This window comes from Chamaea fasciata, unplaced genomic scaffold, assembly GCF_029207755.1.
Source record: "Chamaea fasciata isolate MVZ Bird 193981 ecotype frontalis unplaced genomic scaffold, bChaFas1.0.hap1 SCAF_10, whole genome shotgun sequence".
Classification (NCBI taxonomy): domain Eukaryota; kingdom Metazoa; phylum Chordata; class Aves; order Passeriformes; family Sylviidae; genus Chamaea; species Chamaea fasciata.
In genome coordinates, this window is record NW_027094095.1 from 16,163,462 (window position 1) to 16,182,244 (window position 18,783).

General features: G+C 37.1%; 2 protein-coding genes across 3 annotated transcripts in view; both read right to left on the bottom strand.

The window, feature by feature from the left end:
• Positions 1-359: 359 nt before the first annotated feature.
• Positions 360-7,709, bottom strand: CUNH1orf146 (chromosome unknown C1orf146 homolog). 2 transcript variants are annotated; one of them, XM_066192472.1, is made up of 6 exons: positions 7,343-7,709; positions 6,921-6,947; positions 5,359-5,452; positions 4,082-4,250; positions 938-1,016; positions 360-479 (listed from the first exon to the last, which is right to left on the bottom strand). In XM_066192472.1, the coding sequence occupies exons 1-6, from the start codon at positions 7,409-7,411 to the stop codon at positions 360-362; spliced, it is 558 nt and encodes a 185-aa protein (XP_066048569.1). In that variant the 5' UTR covers positions 7,412-7,709. The 2 variants fall into 2 exon arrangements, with proteins under 2 accessions (XP_066048569.1, XP_066048570.1); XM_066192473.1 differs by lacking the exon at positions 6,921-6,947.
• A 6,510-nt stretch (positions 7,710-14,219) lies between these two features.
• The window catches only part of BTBD8 (BTB domain containing 8), a 36,206-nt gene continuing 31,642 nt past the window's right edge, over positions 14,220-18,783 (bottom strand). The window contains exon 18 of the mRNA XM_066192475.1: positions 14,220-18,194. Within this exon, the coding sequence (XP_066048572.1) occupies positions 17,725-18,194 (470 nt within the window). The 3' untranslated portion in view covers positions 14,220-17,724. The remainder of the gene's footprint in view (positions 18,195-18,783) is intronic.

The window sequence follows — 18,783 nt, forward strand, 5'->3', positions numbered from 1 at the left end:
TAGGGATACCTGTATTTTGGAATTGTTTTGATCATCCTTATCTTTAATCATACAGTTTTCCTTAAAATATAGTTAATATTTTGGGGAATTATTAATAAACAGATAAGCCTGTAAGGTCAGAACCAAGTTAAAAATAAGAATGACTTTTCTATAGTGCAGCTAAACCACTTTTTTCCCTCCCTAGAAAGCACATTTGGTATCAAGTATATTTTTCACTGTACAGCTATTTAATACGAATTTTCATTCCAAATGCATATGTTGTATGTAGTCTTTTGAAATGTAACTATATTTTTAAGAACATCCTATATTTTGTTTAAAATGTAGCAATTCTATTTATGAATAAAAACCCAAATATTAACTTAATTACAGTGCGATTGATACTCCTGAAGCATCTTCCAAACTGGACTTTTTTCTATTATTTGAGCTTTTGTCATTTCCATTTTGCAACGAGTATCATATACTTGGGGCTTGGAAGTCATCTTAGAGAAAAGAAAAAGAATATGAGTAGAATAAGTGACCTTTAAGTAATAGAATATTCAACATTTTATTTTTCCAATAGTAGAAATCCAGATTTCACTGCTGAATAATTTTGCATTGTGTGTTCTGAAGTAGGTGTTCAGGAATGCTGTACAGAGAGGTGATAGTGTTTCAACAGGAGTTAACAGTAAACAAAGAGACATCCTAGCTTAACAATGGTAAACAGGAGCCAAACAAGCTCTTAAATACCTAATTTCTTTTCTTAGATGCTATTAAGTTACCTCTGACAGTGTTTAAAGACTCAGCTAATGCATCAGAGTACCAGTCCTACCTTAGTTTATTAATGGATTGTGGTCAGTATAACACAAAAAGTTCCATTAAGGAAAAGCAAGTATTTTATAGTTCTTGGCTTTTCCTGAGTAATCCATTAATGCTTTTAAGTGTATGCAACTGGACTTACCTTAGCCATAGTTAGCATTAATTTAACAGTTTCAGCAGGATTATGAACTGGTATTACACGTAAATTGCTGCCCAGGAATCTGTACATCAAAAATAAATAAGGTCACTTTTAGAATATGTATTTAATTTGTTATGCCATAAAACTCAAACAGCATTTCCACATGATGTAAACAGCTTTTTAGTGTGTGGTTTTACTTACAGAGAAATGCTGCTTTTATCTTGAAAGGCAAGTGCAGCATTCATGCTGTTTGTAAAGCCATCTGTCCCATTTCTGTACCACTTATTTAGGTGGGATTTGGAAGGGCTCATTTCTTTATCTAGGTCTCTGCAACCATCAATCAGCACTTCTTAAGCATGTGTACATTCAGAGAGAGCTAAACCCTCTTCTGTGATACTGCTGAAGACTTCTCAGTGGCAGTAGAAAAAATATTTGGGTTGTTTTTATGGCTGTGGAAGAACACAGCAAAGTATCCAAAAACACTGTGCTAAAAATACCTCAGAATTTGAACTACATCTTTGTAGTGTACTATAAATAAAACAACCTGTATTCCAGACACGATTAAGATAGTGGCATAATTCCACTACTTTCATGTAAAGATTTCTTCACTCAATACTTTAACCGAAAATGAATTCTTTCTATAAATAGCATTATTCATATGCATCCATTCTTGAGAAGGGGATCTGAAGATTTAAAATAGCAGCATGAGTTGTCATTCAGTGAGGTTATGGAAGAGAGGCATCAAAGCTTAGGCAAGCACAGAGCCTTTCCCTAAGAATTGCACCATAAGTCATAATGGCATTACCTTTGCTGCTGTTTTCTGTTGTACAGCTAAAACAGGACAGGGACTTCGCAACAAAGAATGAGGAATTTTAAATAACCAAAATGAATTTAAATAATGCAGATTAAGTGCCCAGCTGCTCAGTTGCACAGTCCCCTGTGACCTCCCCTTGTGCCTGCCACCTGTTCTTCCCTGCAATCTGTCTGATGACTTGGACTCGTTCACATTAAGACCTCCTGCTGGTAAGGTATCTCATCTGAACTTGTCTGCCCTTGCTTCTAATTAGGAAAAATAAATGTTACAGGCAGGCACTGTCCTTCTCTAAGCATAGGCACTCAGGTCCCCGGTGAGTTTTGCTAAAAGGTGATGAAGGAACAAGGGTTGGATTTACATTTAGAGATTAGGGAAATAAATTGATGCAATTTTGCTAATACTAGAATGGGCTAAACAAAGCATGAACGAACAAAGTGCAGCAAAGAAACAATTACATGTACTTACCTTGATCCATGAAAACCTATTTCTATAAATAGTTTTGCTTCCAATAACAGCAGGCCTAAACTTAGGGTTATTAATTTGATTGATGGACAGAATACTGGGCATTTTAATACATCTGGCCTTTCCTCCAAGGTGTTTAAAACTTACCATACAGATGTACTGAGGTTGTTCGTGGAATGGTCATTTAAACTGTGATGATAAACACAACTTTTCTCCCACCTCCCCCATGCTATACACAACTCTACATAAAGTGTTCATGTTGTTAACAAGAATCCTATAATTCTCTTGTTAATAATAATAAAAAAAAATCCTTCCCCAACTGCAGCAAAACCATAGATAAGCAGAAAGGAGCAGTAGTAGAAGACCACCTGATAATACCAAGGGGCTTTGTTTTTTAACAAATCCAACAGGTGGCTTGTAGTTTCAAAGAACATGGCACAAGTTTCAACCCACCAGGAGCAGCTCAGTCAGTGATTTATAACAATAGCAGAATTTCAAGCTGCCAGGTAGTGAAAAAAGCACATGCAATTAAACATATATATATTTATATATATAATTGTCCCTTGTCAACATCAATTTGATAGTGCTTGCAATAAAAAACCATTTTTTACTTTAATAAAATTACTGACTTGCTAAATGGAATACAGTTGCAAAACATCACATTTTAGTGATCAGCATGTGCACAACACCCATTGTACATAACCACAAAGTAGACTGAGAATTAGCATTGTCATCACCTGGTGGCTGAACTTTTAAAACCTCTCATGAAAATTTACAACATTTTCACAAACGGGTAATAGATTTCTTACATTTCATCTCATACACTCTTTATTCACCAGCATTTGGCAGTATGCCCAGGATTTAATGAAACTGGTGCTAGTTACCTCAAGGAGGTAAAGATCAAAGGCTTAATTAGAATAGTCACTTCTTTGAGGCCAAGAATGACAATCAACTGAAGTTAGGGCTACTGTGCCTACAAGAAAATAATTCTGGCTACAAGCATGGAGCATAATCTGATTGCTGTTGTCAGCAGGTATGTACTAAAATATGCAAGTTTTCAGACTTCATTAGAAATCAGAGATAAAAGTTTTAAACCAGTTTTAGTATCATTTTATACTTTTGGTGTAAAATAACATTGATTATTTAATTGTTCTAGCACAGTGTAATAGATGCAGTTCCAAGCAAACATTTTAAAAGCTGGTAAGAAATCTCCACTTTACAGTAAAGCCTTTTCTCATGACGTAAACTTGCCTGTCCTGTTTTGAGAATGACCATGAAAATATGGTTACAGAGCACAGAAAATTGTTTAATTTTCCAATTAGAGAGAAAAATTTAAAAATAAATATATTACACAGCCCTAAAATGATTGAAAGGAATCTTATTTGCTATGTTTTGAGGAGTACCCTCTTTTGTTACCTGTGATATGTCAGATTGATTCACGTGGTATTCTTTTTATTTGCTATTAATTAAAAAATACTTTAAATATATTTTTACAGTGCATTAGTAAAATAAAACTTGTGTATTCCTGAAATAATTCACAAAGGGTAAGGTTGGAAGGGACCACAGTGTGTCAACTCCAACCTCCCTGCTCAAGCAGGGTCTTCTGAGAGCAGACTCCCCAGGACTACATCTAGATGGTTCTGGAATATCTCCAGAGAGAGAGTCCACACCATCTCTGAGCAATCTGTCCCAGTGCACAGTCACCCTCACAGTGAAGAAGTTCTTCCTCATTTTCAGGTGAAATTTCCTGTGCATCAGTTTCTGTCCATTGCCTCTTGTCCTATTTATTCAAAAAATAATATTTCCAAATCCAAGACTGCTACTTCATTTCTTCCTAGCCACATAAATTCAGTTTGATGTTGAAATCATACCTTCTCTGAATCCTGAACATGACATTCCATTCTTCTGGTCCATGAAGAGCAGCTGACAAAACCAAGAAGCTGTTCCGATGAATGTTTATGAACTTCTGAATTCTTTTGGAAAACTCTTCTTCCCCTGTTCTAAGCAAGTCTTGAGTGTCTGACAGTATAAATGCAATGCCTGTTGAGGAAACTGCTGTAAGTGTACAGGTCATGGCAGTAATGGGATTAGCGTCTCAACAGAAACTGGGAAGCACAAGTGTTAAAGCAACCATTAGTTTAAAACACAGTGGAACAGAACATGAATGAATTTCCACATCTCTGACAGGGAGATCTGGCCAGTGATGACTACTAGTTTTAAGATAAAACTACAAATATCTCAAGTTATTTTTCTACCATAACATCAAAAACCCACCAACTATTCAATCCACTCCAGGTAGACACATCTGAATGCCTTTGAGAGCACATGCTTCAGGAACAAACAACTCCCAGAATGGAATGAATTTGGGGCAAATGTAAAGGCTGACTGAAAAGCTCAGGAAGTCCTGTTTCTAAATGAAAGAAACAGTTGTAAAATCTTAAAAGTTAGCTAAACTGTCTCCTATAAAAAAATGAACTTACAGCTCTGTCAACTTCAGTTGTTCTGAAAGGGAAAGTTGAGAAGGCTGAAGTTTAGGACGGTTAACAACTGAGCATGCAAAAGTCTATCTCAATGTGTGCTAGTCCTTAAAGTTCAGGAAAACTGAAGTATCTCATCTACGTGTCTAGGATATCTTCTGTTCCAAAAAGGAAAAGCAGCTATTTCATGTTTACAGTTTCACTGATTTCCTAATCAAGTCCATTCAAATAATCCTTTCCTCACCTCCTCTGCTACCACCAGCCGTGCAAATTCAACTTGGAAGTTGAAAGCCAGAGGTGTTGTTCACTCTTACATTTACAGCCATATATACTAAAAATCTTGATGGCAGCTAACATGTTAGTAGCATTTAGCATGTTTGTTCTGTTATAACAAGAATTCACGGAACAGGTCAGCTGATGATCACCAAATCTCATGTAGCTGTTCTAGAATATGTCCAAAAAAATAAAATACAATGAAAGTGTTTAATCCCCAACATTACCTGTTTCATCCTCTGATTTACATACAATCATAGCACAGCTCCTTCCACTACTGCATGACATCCCAACAAGGCAGATTTTATTTAGCTGAGTGTAGCCCACAATTAACTGACTGGCCTGACTTTGTACTTTGGATTTTATGATTTAAAAGCATAAACTTTAAAGCACTGTACCAGAAAGAGGAAAAATCACAGATCCACTTTCCACTGATTCTGAATAACGAACTCGGTGTTGCTGCCTCTGCAGAACTGTAGAAATTTCATGATCCTAAATAAATTTTAAAAGGTTATTTTGAAAAGTTTTCAGCCAACAAGTTAGAAATACTCTTAAAGCATCAGCTGTACCACTGTAGCTAGACCTTTGGCACTGTTGTTCAAAAATTATTTTTTATTCCACTTACAATTTGAAAAAATACTAAAATGTTAAACATGATCAATTAAGGAAAATTTGAAGTATTTGATTGGAAGTTACAAACCCTGAATAACAATTCTGTATGTGTACATTCAGTTTGTCTCAGGAAATTCTTGCAGAATGCATAAAGAAGCTCAAACATTTTACAGTCTGTTTTGGTAAGATGTGCTAAAGGGGGATTTGCAGAACTGAAGATCATACAGTAGTGTGTTTCTATGACTGCTTAATTAGGCTGCATTATTTTCACAGATGTCAGCATCTCAGCTGGAAAATCGTTCAGAAATTCTGTATGGGACGTGATTTTCTTTAAAGCTTTTTGACAGAATGCAATCCACACAGGAAAACTAGAACACTGCACTATGCGGCATAATCATCCACAGAATGGAATGTGTTTGGATGTATTTTTCACCCTGCAAAAAGCATTTCTTCAGTGTGTTACACAGAAGCTGCACGAACACACATATATTGAAGGTTAAACCACTGAACCTTTTTAGCTAATAACGTGTTCTTTAACCTACCCATTCAAAACACAGCCAGCCTGCTTATATAGGGAAGTGCCATGATTTAGTGGAAGAGTACAACAGAAAATCTGGATTGCAAGTGAACCTTGAAGGAGACATTAACTAGAAATGTCATGCTTTCAATTGGTCTGAAAAGGGAACACTCAGTGGCAACAGCTTGTAAGGTTTAGCTACATTTTGGAAAAAAATCTCAGCCTCAAAGCCACTGCTGAATTATTTAATGTACAAATATAAATAACAGCCGTATGAAAATGATAGCTCATAACCAAAACCAATACAGAAAAGCCATCTTGGATTTGTATTCAGTTACCTCTATCGCTTTGCTTATGGGGAACCCTTACTAAGAGCAGTAGTTTTGAGTAGAGCTGGGGTTAGGAGTGAGCTATGCTGGCATAGCTGAGGAAATCACTGCCATGCTTTACCTCTCACCATATTATGGCACAAACACACACAGCTTGCAGGCTGTAAATTCCAAAATGAGCAGGCAAGTAAGTAAAGGCTTTAAACTGAGGCGATCCAGGAATTACTTGAGGACAGTTCACCCATTTACAGAGCGGAGATGGGGTGATAACCTTGTCAGCCAAGCTAGCATAAGACATCCTTGCTTGTGAATCAAAGCTCTCTTGCCTCTAAATTCTTGCCAGCTGGCATGAAATTGGCCTCAGCTGCAGAAGCTAATTACCGGCTCCTTGACATACCCTTTCTCTTTACTTGGGAATGGAGTCAAGGCTTCTGATGTTAACAGATAAAATATATATTAATATCTGTAAGACTCAGTATTTTAAACTGAATTATGTACTTACTGAGTAATTGTCTACCCCATGTTGATACTGTATAGGAAAAAAAAATAAAGTATTTAGGGAGAAATTCAGAAAATTCAGCAACATTTCTGATGGAATTATTTATAGAGCAACTGAAAGAGGCATCAGTGCAGTGCAAAAACGATGAGTCAGGAGAATATCCTAAAGCAGTGTAACTCAGAATAGCAGGTGGCAAGAATACTAAATAGATATGGAAGTAGCTAGGAGAAAATACAGTTGCACACAAAAAGAACCAGTATTCTAACAGAAGCAACTTCCGACTAATATCCAGACTATATGTTTTATCCTGAAAAAAACTATATTCATTGACAGTGAGTAAAATATTTCCTTATGCGAAATACAGGAATTCTTCTTTCAGCCTTTCCTAGTGAGTCAGGTGCTGGTCTTGACAAGAGGTGTCCTACCTGCAGAGCCGCGCTCATGACGACCGTCGTCATCCACCTTGTCTGCTCCTGCCCGCAACTTTCTGACATTTTTTTTTCAGCGATTTAATAGGTCTGCAGTGAGGTACCACTTCTGAAAAGTTTGGGAAAAGAGAGACGACAGATATTTCCTACCAGTTAACTTGGTGAGACGTTTGAAGGACAGGGACACACTGAAGAGCCGGTTAAACACCAGCGGAGGGCCGGCAGGAGCGAGAGGCTGCAGCCCGGGGTCTGGGCGTTCTCGTTCCCCTGGGTGCCGGCTGCTCCCAGAGCCGGCCTCACCGGCCCCTTCCCCGCCCTGAACCCTGCCCCGGTGCGGGGCTGGAGGGCGGGAAGGGAGCGGGGTCCGCCCTGAACCCTCAGCCCTCAGCCCTCACCCTCACCCTCACCTTCAGCCCTCACCCTCAGGCCTCAGGCGCGGGCTGCGGCGCTGGAGGCCGAGGCTGGAGGGAACGTTGTGAGTGGCGGCGGACTCTGCAGCTGTTTCTGGGCAAGGACAGGCCGAGTTATTTTCCACAGGAGTTAAATAAATACGGAATTTTCGCAGGACAAAAATGCGAAAGCAGGGGACAGCACCACTTTCAGTGAAAAGGAAATACTGAGTGTGCTTCAGCTTCTTTGTTAGTCATGTGAGAGGAAATGATACTTCCACACGGTCAAGAAGAGCTGGGATGGTGACCCATTAAAAGCACTGGTATCCAACTCTGCTCTTCACCCAGGCATGAGTCTAGCTTCTCATACTATCTTCTGAAACTGGTATTTTTACCAAAAATCAGATATTTTAGTAAAAGCTTTTTCTTTTCAATCACTTTTTAGGGCATTTTAAAATAGAAAAAAAACTAACCTAATTTTTATATGTTTTAGAATTCTGTACATTTATATAGCAAATTGTTTGGTTGGCATAGAAATAATTAGAGGTTGTAATAATTAAAAAATTACTCTTTTTCTTCCAGGCAAGACATGGATTCACATCTGATTTCCCTGTCCTGTTGGTCAAATGCACCCAAGTAACCCTGCTCTGCAAGGGTATGGAAATGTCATGCTATGTTACATGTAAGTAAGACATTTCTAATACTGAATTTTTTAGTATTTGTGGAGTATAAATGTGAAAGTCAGCAAATGAAAGGAAAATAACAGATGTATTAGGTATCCTGGCCATAGCACTCCAGAGAGCAGTGACAGGGCCCACAAACTGAAACGTTGTTCTGTAACACAGTGGAACCATGTGCTCTGACTGCATACAAAAATCAGGGACTTAAGAACATCAGGAATTACTTTAAAGTACAATTATAAAATAATAGAGCAGTTTTATGATGAGGATTGGTGATCCTGCTGACATTTGTCAATATAAATTTTGAATTTATGCACACGATGAATGAATTTGTTTCAGTACTAGGAAGGGGTAAAGAGTAGGAATTGCCCTGTTTGTAAGGGTTATACTTGATGTATAACACTACACTGTATCTGAATCCATATTTTGGATTATATTGAATACATGCATGCATTAATTGAATTACAACTATTCCGATGGAAAAAATGCAGGGAATAGAATGGAATAAAGAATGATTCCCTGAGTAAGTATCTTCAACAGGTGAGTAGATTTCAGTTTCTTTAGGTGTAATACTGCTAGAGATGGGCAGTACATAAAAGAAAAGGTGAATTATTATATTAAAAAAAAAGTCATCACAAAGAAATACAAATACTGGATTTAGGCTCCTGGGATACCAGCAGGTGTCTTTATTCCATGATAGCCACTTACTGTACATTAAGTTGGACACCCCCAAACTCAGAATATCACTTGAGAAGCATCGAAGTACAATGATTGATAACTGTGGGATAATGAAAAAAACCCAAATCTGAATCTTAACAGAAAATGCTTCCTGTCAGTATTTTGACTCCATTTGTTGTACACTCGCATGAATTATGTGTCTTAATTACAGTTGGCAAACATTTATACCAGAAACTTAATATATTTCTGCTTGTCACTTACATTTGACAATAGCTGGTATTTGAAATAACAACAGGAGTCTTTCTGAGACAGAAGGTTCTGGGCAGAATGGACCCTGGACCCCACACTGTCTCCTGTGTGAGAGCTGCCTTGGCCTAATGCTTGTCTGGTACAAGTCTGATGCAATGGGACATGCTGAGTCCCTGGGACTCTGCCTAAGGGACAATTCTGGTAGAAGTTTGTTCTGCAATACCATTTGAGTATTTCATGACTTGGCTTTCTCTTTTTTTGAGCCTGAATGTCAGAACACTAATTAAGCAGAGCTCGGACTCAAAGAAAATGGATTTTTCTGAATTGTGTGTTCTTAAGAGCATTCTTCTTCACAATAATTTCCTTTCCCAAAAGGGACCTTTGAGGGATCCTGTGCTATCTGATGAGCTGAAGTTATTTTCCTACTTACTGTTAGCTCTGCTGTGGCAGTTTCTGACATTTGACTAGTCTTAGCTGTAAATCTCAGCAGCATTTCTTTCCCACATACTACCCACATAGTGCATTTCACATACAGGTGAAGGTGCAGGAGAGAGAAGAAACAGGCCTGAGTCTGGCAGCATATCAAATATTTCCTGGAAGCAGAGTACAGAACCCCACTTAGGCAAGAATAGAAAGATCTTGGGACTAGAAGTCCCCTATGATGAAGATAATGGCATAAGCATTTGAATGAATAACTAATTTACAACAAGGCAAAATCTATCATCAAATTAGTGTTTCTCTATGCTCTCCTGTCCCATATCCTGTGTGTTCTTCAGCAGCACCATTGTTTGATTTTGTGTGACTATTACATAGGTATCTTCCTCTCTATGTATTTTTTATATGAAAACTGATTGTCAATCTTGACACACACATCATCTGTCCTATTCTCTGATGACACAAAGAAAAATCAATATTTTCCTTTAAAGGAGAAAAAGGAGTGAATGTTCACTAAACACATGGAAAAGGAATGTAACTTTTTTTTTTTTTGCCATTTATAGAGCACAAATAAAAATTGATGTCAACAATCCACAAGTTGAATTAAGTACAGTGACTCAGCATTTAACTTACACATAGGATTTATTATTTTCTGTCATACAGAAATCAACTAAGAACCTTCAGTATGTAGCACGGGAAGAAAGTTGTGGGACTATGCAACCATGCAGATATTCTGGAAACAGAACACCATGTTGACAAAGAATCATTCCAAAAGAGGGTTACTTAGGCCCAAGCTTGTTATCTAAGTCTGGAAAGCAAGCAGGTGGGAAACATGCAAGCATTTGGTTTGAGAGCTTAACACCCTCCCCTCCCCTCCACAGGATTGAGTGATCAAAATATTCTAGGACCGTAAAGCCATGGACTACAGGTAGTGACTCAAACTTTTCTTCATATGCATCCCATTATACATAGATTGGATTAATCTTGGTTACTAGAACATGATAATCCAGAAAATAGAGATTGAAGGGGTTTTTTCTCTACAGATACAGGAGGAGATTTTGTTACAGGCAGGAAGTTTGACTTTAGGGTGGGTCTCTTGTTCGTGGCTATTACCTCATTCTGTGAAAGTCACAAAAAGCTTTTACACTACCTACACTGAATCTGGCATGTACACAGGGTTTGTCCTATCTGTATTGATCTTAGCACATTGATATAACTCTACTGGCAGGATGTCATGCCACATTTGAAAGAGGGTTATTAAAATAAAAGTAAGGAACGAAAATTATTTCATTAAGCACAACTGTAAGAAAATTGAAAAAATTCCTACATAAGGATTGCATAGGTGAGGATATTGTAGGTTACAGTAAGTTAGTGCAATCAGTCTCAAAAGTGTTTTATACATTGAAGGTACATGGGCCAAAAGTTTTACTCCAGTAACTAGTCTTTCTATCCAGACACTTAAATAAAGTGATCTTTATAAACGTGCATCTGATACCACTCACACTAACTTCAGTGGGAGCTGAGAAAGAGTAGTCACTGTCACTTGAGTGCATAAATACAAAGTATGATGGACTACCTGGGTAATTGGGCTGACTCCCAAATTTGTGCATGTGAACCCTGTTCAGGTTCACCAGAATACGCACTCTAGTCCAGTTAACAGTCATCATCTGTAAGTTTACAAACCCTATTTTGACCATTTGTGTCCTTGTTAAATGTATCTGGTTACTGAGTTATAGTCAGCCCCTCCTTATATTGAGGTTTGAGTTATTGAAGGTAAGTATTCATATTTTACTGTGCAATAGAGAAAGAACTCTTGTTGCATGTAATGCAGAAAGTTAGATTCTAAGGACTTTGATTTCTCTAACTGGACAGTTTTCTGAGCAACCATTTAAGGAGAACAGGGAAGCAATTTAATGGAATTTCATTATTAATTATTTCATACTTTAACTGCATCCAGATGGTTCATCAAGATTAGAACCTCATTAAGCTGAGTACCGTATAAAAACACAAGTATGCACAGTGCCTGCCCCCAGTGTCAGCTCCATTACCCTCTCTGAAAAGAGAATGTTAAGCTGAAAGCCAATCTGCAGATGTGGCTGTGGGTTCACTTCTGTGTTTGCAGAACTGTGGCTTAATGGAGTGTACAGTGCAGATTGCAAAGAGAAGTATGAAAGGAAGGTCAAATGCAAGAAATAAACAGGTGTGTGTGTGCACACCTGCTCTGTATAGCTTCTTCTGGTTTTAGTTACCAAATGTTAAAAACCAAAGAAATTACCAAACTCAGTATTTTTCCCCAGTTGATATCCAGCTGTTAATCACTTTTCTCTGTTACAGGTTTAGTTTCCTTAAACACACAGTAGTTGTCAATAGGAAGAGGCTAGGTTTTAAATTAGCTGAAGAAGACGTTTGAGCTGTAATTTTTCCAAAGTTGAACATTAAAGCTTATTTTAAAGAAATATCGCATATAGCTTTTGTTCAAGAGAGAAAGATGAAAATCAGTATGGCTCTTCTGCAAGAGATGAAAGCTTCTAAATTATATTTGATTTCAGATCTAAAAGCCCATTTCCAGAGAATCATCTGTTGTAATAAAGCTGCAATACTTCTCATTTTATCTTTCGTCTTCAGTTCCTGTGTAGTCCTGGCAAGAACGTCATCCATCAATGTACAAATGTTAAATCACCCCAGTCATGAAACATTAACAGAATGCATACAATTATGACTCCTAAATTGAACTCTTTCTAGCTGTAATTTGTCATACCTACAATTGTACAATGTTATTAGTAGAGTAAAACTAGAAAACTACAAAATAGATATATTGGAAAAATAACATTTCTAGTACATGCATTAATATAGACAAGCCCTGAACCTGAGGTCAACTGAGGTCAACAAGAGGTTTTTTTGACATTAATGAAAGCAGAATAATGAATTCCTAAATGTCTTGGTTCTGAGCAACAGATGAACAACGTAAGAGCAGTTCTTATCTCCTTCATGCAAAGATTTTCTGGAGCTAAGTGTAATGAGCATGCTACTTATTATTTTCCAGGTGGCAATAATATGGATTGAAATATTGAAATATATATAAAATAGTCTCCTACAGTATGTACCTAGAACAGGCATGTGATTTTTTTTTTTAACATATTCCCTGAAACAAACTGATAGACAATGCTAGGGGAACACATCCTAGGGACAGTCTTTGTGAGAAACATGGGATGTTCTCTTGCCCTAGTTCTTCAAAAATAATAATAAAATTTTCCATCTCAAAAATTGAGTATAATTTTGAAATAACTTAAAACCTTAAAAAGCATGGAATAAGATTATTAAACATGTACAGTTCAGTCACATATCATCCAGAACTTACAAATGTAAGCTAGCCATATTTCTTGTATTATTATTTTCCACTGACACCCCAAGTAGTTTTATTATAATGAGAATAGTTTAATCTCAATTATCTGTTTCCCATGAGCATTGTGTTTGTACCTGCTGACTTCACTATCACTTTATACGCTATGGACATTGGTGAGGCCTAAGAACCTCATCTTTGAAGTTACCTGTGCTTTTAGTAGGAGGTTGGACTACAGACCTTCAGAGGTCAGTTCAAGCCTGCATTTTCCTGTATTGTTATGATTTTCCTGAAATTTTTCTGTAATTCTTTGATTCTAGAAGAAGCTTTTCTAAGGAAAAAACTTATGAATTTATGAAGTGTCCTTTCCATTACCCCTATGCCACAAAAGCAGATGTCTGGGTTTTTTATCCACTTATCTGATCACTCGTAGCAGTCCAGACTGCCTGCTGATCTCATTTCATGCTTACTTATCTGTTCTGATCTTCACTGTATGTCTCAGCCTCTGCATTTCTTTTGCTACACTATATAAACATGGTATAATCTCATGCACTGAAAAAGCAAACCAAAATATATTATTAACTGATCTGCTTTTCTAACTGTTGTTTCTCTCTCAGTGGTTAGGCTCAGTTTCCTTCCTGCAGTTCTGTCAGGCTCTACCAAACTGCTGTCTGTTGCCTTTGACTCCATGGGCCAATCTCTCATTTTGACCACAGCCCTTAGGAGCACTTTCCTAATCAACCTCAAAACCAGTATTTTATACTCATCTGCCTAGCGGGTTGTGTTCAGTGAAGTCGGTGGTACAGTTTTCCTTAAATACTCTCATCCTCGTTTGACTCCTGCCTCCATCTTTTTATTTCCTTTGCTTCTCTAATTTATTTTTAATAGATTATTTGGATGAATCTCCCCCTTCCTCACTTTCCTGTACAGTTCCAAGCATCTGGCCTTCCATCTTGTCTGCAATATGTCTGTTGGTGACTTATGCCACAAATACAATTTTAGCTGTTATCTGTATGTAAAAACCCTGCAGAGCTGCTTCTCCAGTTCAGATTAGACTCTAACTTTCCAAGAAAAAAAAAAAAAAAAAAAAAAAAAAAAAAAAAAAGTAATTGTGCCTACAGATATCACTTTTGGAGGTCTAGTCTTTTTTTAAACTTAATAGAATCATACATGTAAAACATCTTTCCTTATTTTTCACTTTCATAACATGTCATTCAAGGTAGGCCAAATCAGGGTCAGTATCTGATTTTCAAGTCCTCTCCTTTAAATTTCACTGATAGTTTACTAAATGTGGTGTTACTGTCTGCAGGATAGAGACATCTTTGCCCATTCACTGAACAATCTCAGGTAAGCTGTCACTTTCACCTGTTAACTGCAACCTGGTCTTCTCAGGCTTTGACAGAGCAAATTCACTGCTCTTATTCCAAACACAACTGCAGGGGTAGTATGCTGACTGTGCCATCTTTTTAGTTTCCTCAGTGATGCCCTTTCACTGTTTCATCAGATGTCTCTACCTTGTCTTTGCTTTAGAGGCCTTTCAGGACCTCATAATCACTATTCACTTGGAGCCCATGGCACCGGCTTTGATTGTCTCTCTATGAAGTTTTCCAACAAACCTTTATCCATTCTCTCATGTTTTGGAGAAGAGGTGAATACAGCGATAAAATCACTGCCAGGAGGTACAAGAAGGACTCCAAAGAACTCAAGTGACTGATAGAATTAAACAAATAGCTACCTACAACTGTCTCAAAGCTTGAACATTCTCCTGAATGAGCTCAGGGTCAAACAGTTTAGGCAGCACATGAGGCTGGTCAGGAATATACATTCTTCTAGCTCGTTATCCAGCCTTCAAATCTCACCCTAAAGTTTCCCCTTCTCATAATGCATACAGGAGGAAAAGTGACTATTTAAACTGATGATGTGCTGAAACCATTGCTAATCAGCTAGACAAATACTGGCACTCTCACTTTACTTTTCCATTCATGTGCATTTTTTTTGTCTTATCTTAGATTCTAACCACTCTGTGGGAAGTCTTTGTTTTTGCTCTTTGTTTGTACAATGTCTAGCCAGTGGGATGCTGGTCTGATTAAGCCTCACAGGCACTCTAGTAACGCGAATTAAAAACAATACCACTTTCTATTCCTGCTACTTCTACGGATGCTATTAGGCTGTGGGAAGCCGAACTCTATGGCTGCCTATGTACCAACTGAACAATACCATATCCTAATCAGTGGTCTGCTGCAAAACTCTTGAAAGAATTGCAACAACATCACTGGGGTCTTGAAGAGAGAAGCTACTTTAATTTTGATGCAACTGAAAAAGTAAATGCAAAGACAAAAACAAAAAAAAACCCCTATATGTGATTGTATTTCATACAATAAACCTGAAATTTTGTGTCCATTTTCAGTGTCACTTATCAATTCAGTAAGAAGTTTAAAATATGGGCAAAATGAAAAATGGATAACAGGATCCTTTCTTTCACTTTCTGTCACTTCTCCTTTCCACCACTTCATCTTGTTTAACATGTGAATGCCCACTGTCAGAAGTTTAAAGTTGATTAAACTTTTTGGTAAAAAACTTTAATGCTTTAGACAGACATTGAAAAGCACTATTCCTTAGCCTTCTGTAAGAGCTTCTCTTGAGCTTCATCTTTTACTGTGGCCAGTTACTATAGTTCTTTATTTTATCCAAAAGATTATCACCTATTGATGTACCTTGTAAATGCTGAAGGTGAAAAATAGGTTTTCTTGATGTTTTGCACTTCTAAAGGTTGTTCTATCTCCCTCAAGATGAAGACTGGGTTAAATACAGAGTAATAGATTTATAATATTTTGAATTGCAGTATCTCAGACTATTTATGCTGCTGCTAAAAGATATTAAAGATAAAATTCTTCCTCCGCTCATTTTGAGAATAAAATATTACTTTTACTTTTGTACCAGAAATTCAACAAAGTGCCTTGCTAGATAAATTATTTTGCCTCAAAGACCTTTATTCTGTCAAATCCAAAGTCGTAACTTCTTCAGTCATACACTAGGGCAAGTTTATATTTCCATAGAACTGAGTTTCTGACTAAGAACAAAAAGAAATTAAGTTTGTCAAGAAACTTAAGGCGCACTGCTGGAATTGTGCAAAACCTTGCAAAACTGACCATGGTGTCAGTGCTTACAGTCAGCTTAAGTTGTGTACTTAGATAGTTTCAATCAAAACAGAATGTTTTAGTAGCGTTTTACTCGTATATGGCACCCACTTCTGAAGGCACTTCTGTTAATGAGTAAGAGGAGGTAGAATACTTCCTTTTTAGATTTTAAGCTGTGTGAAAGACAAGCTCTACTGTTTCCATAATGCAGATATCTTAAGAGGGTCCAACCTTTGCAGGGAAAAAAAACCCTGTATGTTTCAGGAGTTCTGACTTGGTAAGAATTACAAAAAGTTTCTCACTCCTTCCTCCCCTGTCAATCAGAAAAAACAATAATCAGTCCTCTCCACACCCAAAGAGAAAAAAACAGCAAAATGATCTGTATATCCTCTTTCACTCTAGAGTCATAAGAAAGGTTATGGTGACATTTAGTCTCAATTTATAAAAGCTACACTAGAGATAATAATGAAGATGCAAGAATCCTATTACCACTCCCAAAAATGTGGCATCTATGAAAACACACAAAACCAAATTCCTGAGACTCTTGCTACACCTTAGCATGAGAACGTGCAAGTGTAATTAATTAATGCAGGTAATGAATATAATTCTAGCTAACATCAGACTTCAGATGTAACACTGACCACAACTTCAGATTCAGATGTACTTTTGGAGACATCAGACATGCTGTTTCTTAGAGCAGGAGCAACATTCTACCAACTCCTTTGAAATCATGCACTATGCCATTTAAACTATTTATTTAAATATGTGCATTTTCATGAAAGAAACAGTGGTCTTCATACAGCACAGACCCTCTGAAATCTTATATTTGAAGAAAAGGCAATTAAAAAATTTATTGGAAACTTCTAAACAAAACAAACCAAAGTACAAAAATCAAATCTGGAAGAAACAGATGAAACAAGCTGCTCATATTAATAAGGCCCAAGGCAGATTCAGATTGAAACATTTTCTTTGAATGTAAGTATGTTTTTCTGTCAGTTAAAGTAGTGTTGGCACACATCACCTTTTGACACAACCGTTCTGAATCTTTATTGTTGTAAAATGAAGTCACCATATAGGGGGTGGGGAAGGAGAGGAATAGTTCTACTAATAGTGCATTCATCTTTAAATTTTTGATCAATGAGAACATTAAATGTCAAAAAAGAAGATAAAAGAGAGGGTGGAAACCCAGACTTTTCTTTCATGTAATCTAGTTTTTCTAACAATTCTAGAAAATACATGCTTAAAGTTCATTTTTAGAAAAGACATACATTTAAGTCTTGAAAAATTATTGTACTTGTGATTAAATCTAGATGATAAGTTAACATATTTACCTCATTTTATCAGAAAGATTGCCTCAGTATCAAGAATTGCTCGTTCTTGACTGATGCAGTATTTCATTATGGTATGGAAACAACTCATCAAAAATAGATTTGGGGAATGGGTTGGAGTTCAGTTGCAAACAGGTGACACCTTAATGATGGGTTTCGAGTTCAAGAATTGTCCATTCCCCTTGAGGGGATGAACAGTCTTCAGATGAAAAGCTTGCCACTGTAATGCTTGCTGAGGAATCGTCAAGTGGAGACATGAGTTCAGTCCACCTACTGAATGTGTCAACTTGTGAGGTACCCTGAGGATTCGAACCATCTCGTGCCAGAAACAGTGTCTGATTGATAAGACATTGTGCTAAGTTAAGGTCTTCAGGAACAGAGTTTTTGAAATCTATATTTGAGTCCTGCTCAGATAACAATTGCCTGAGTAGAGTCCAGTCCTGTTCTGCAAACTGTTGATCTTCAAAATCCATCTCTAGAACTGCTGTTTCTGAATCCATCCTCTGCTCAATTGCTTCTCCAACATCCATCTCATATATTGGAGAAAGGGTTTTTGAAGGCCGATGTTCATACATGCAGGTTTGTGCCATTGTGTCATAATCATCTATGTCTCCTGAAATAATTCACAATACTGTACATTGTAAAAATTGTAGATGATCCTCCCCTCAGGGCTGTGTAGAGCAAAATTTAATTCATTCAGGAAGGACAATCCAATCAGGTTAAAAAAAGGGGGATGGAGGGTTATACAAAATTGACAAATTTGAGGCATTTATTTCCTATATAAAAAACAAAGTATGATTTATAAATTAAGTTAAAGCAGCAATCACCACTGGTAATTAACAATAACCTCCGTAATTAAGTTTCTGATACAGAAAATGACAATGTAAATATACACTTAATGCACATGAAATTTCTTATTTACTACATAAATTAAATTTAGACCAGGAGGTGCATAGAGGGAATTAATAGAGAATGATTACTGAATGGTGACTTAAGCTATGTCAGCTTAGAAGAGAATTAAAACCAAAATTGTTTATCCACAGGCTTATTTCTACACTGCACATGCAAGGGCAGCTGCAGGCAAGGGCAAGCAAACTTAAAAAAAATAGTACAACTTTTAATGTCTTCTTGTTCTGTGGTCTGGCTGAACATAGATCATCATCAGTGTTTCATTACTCTTGAATACACAATAGTTGTAATCA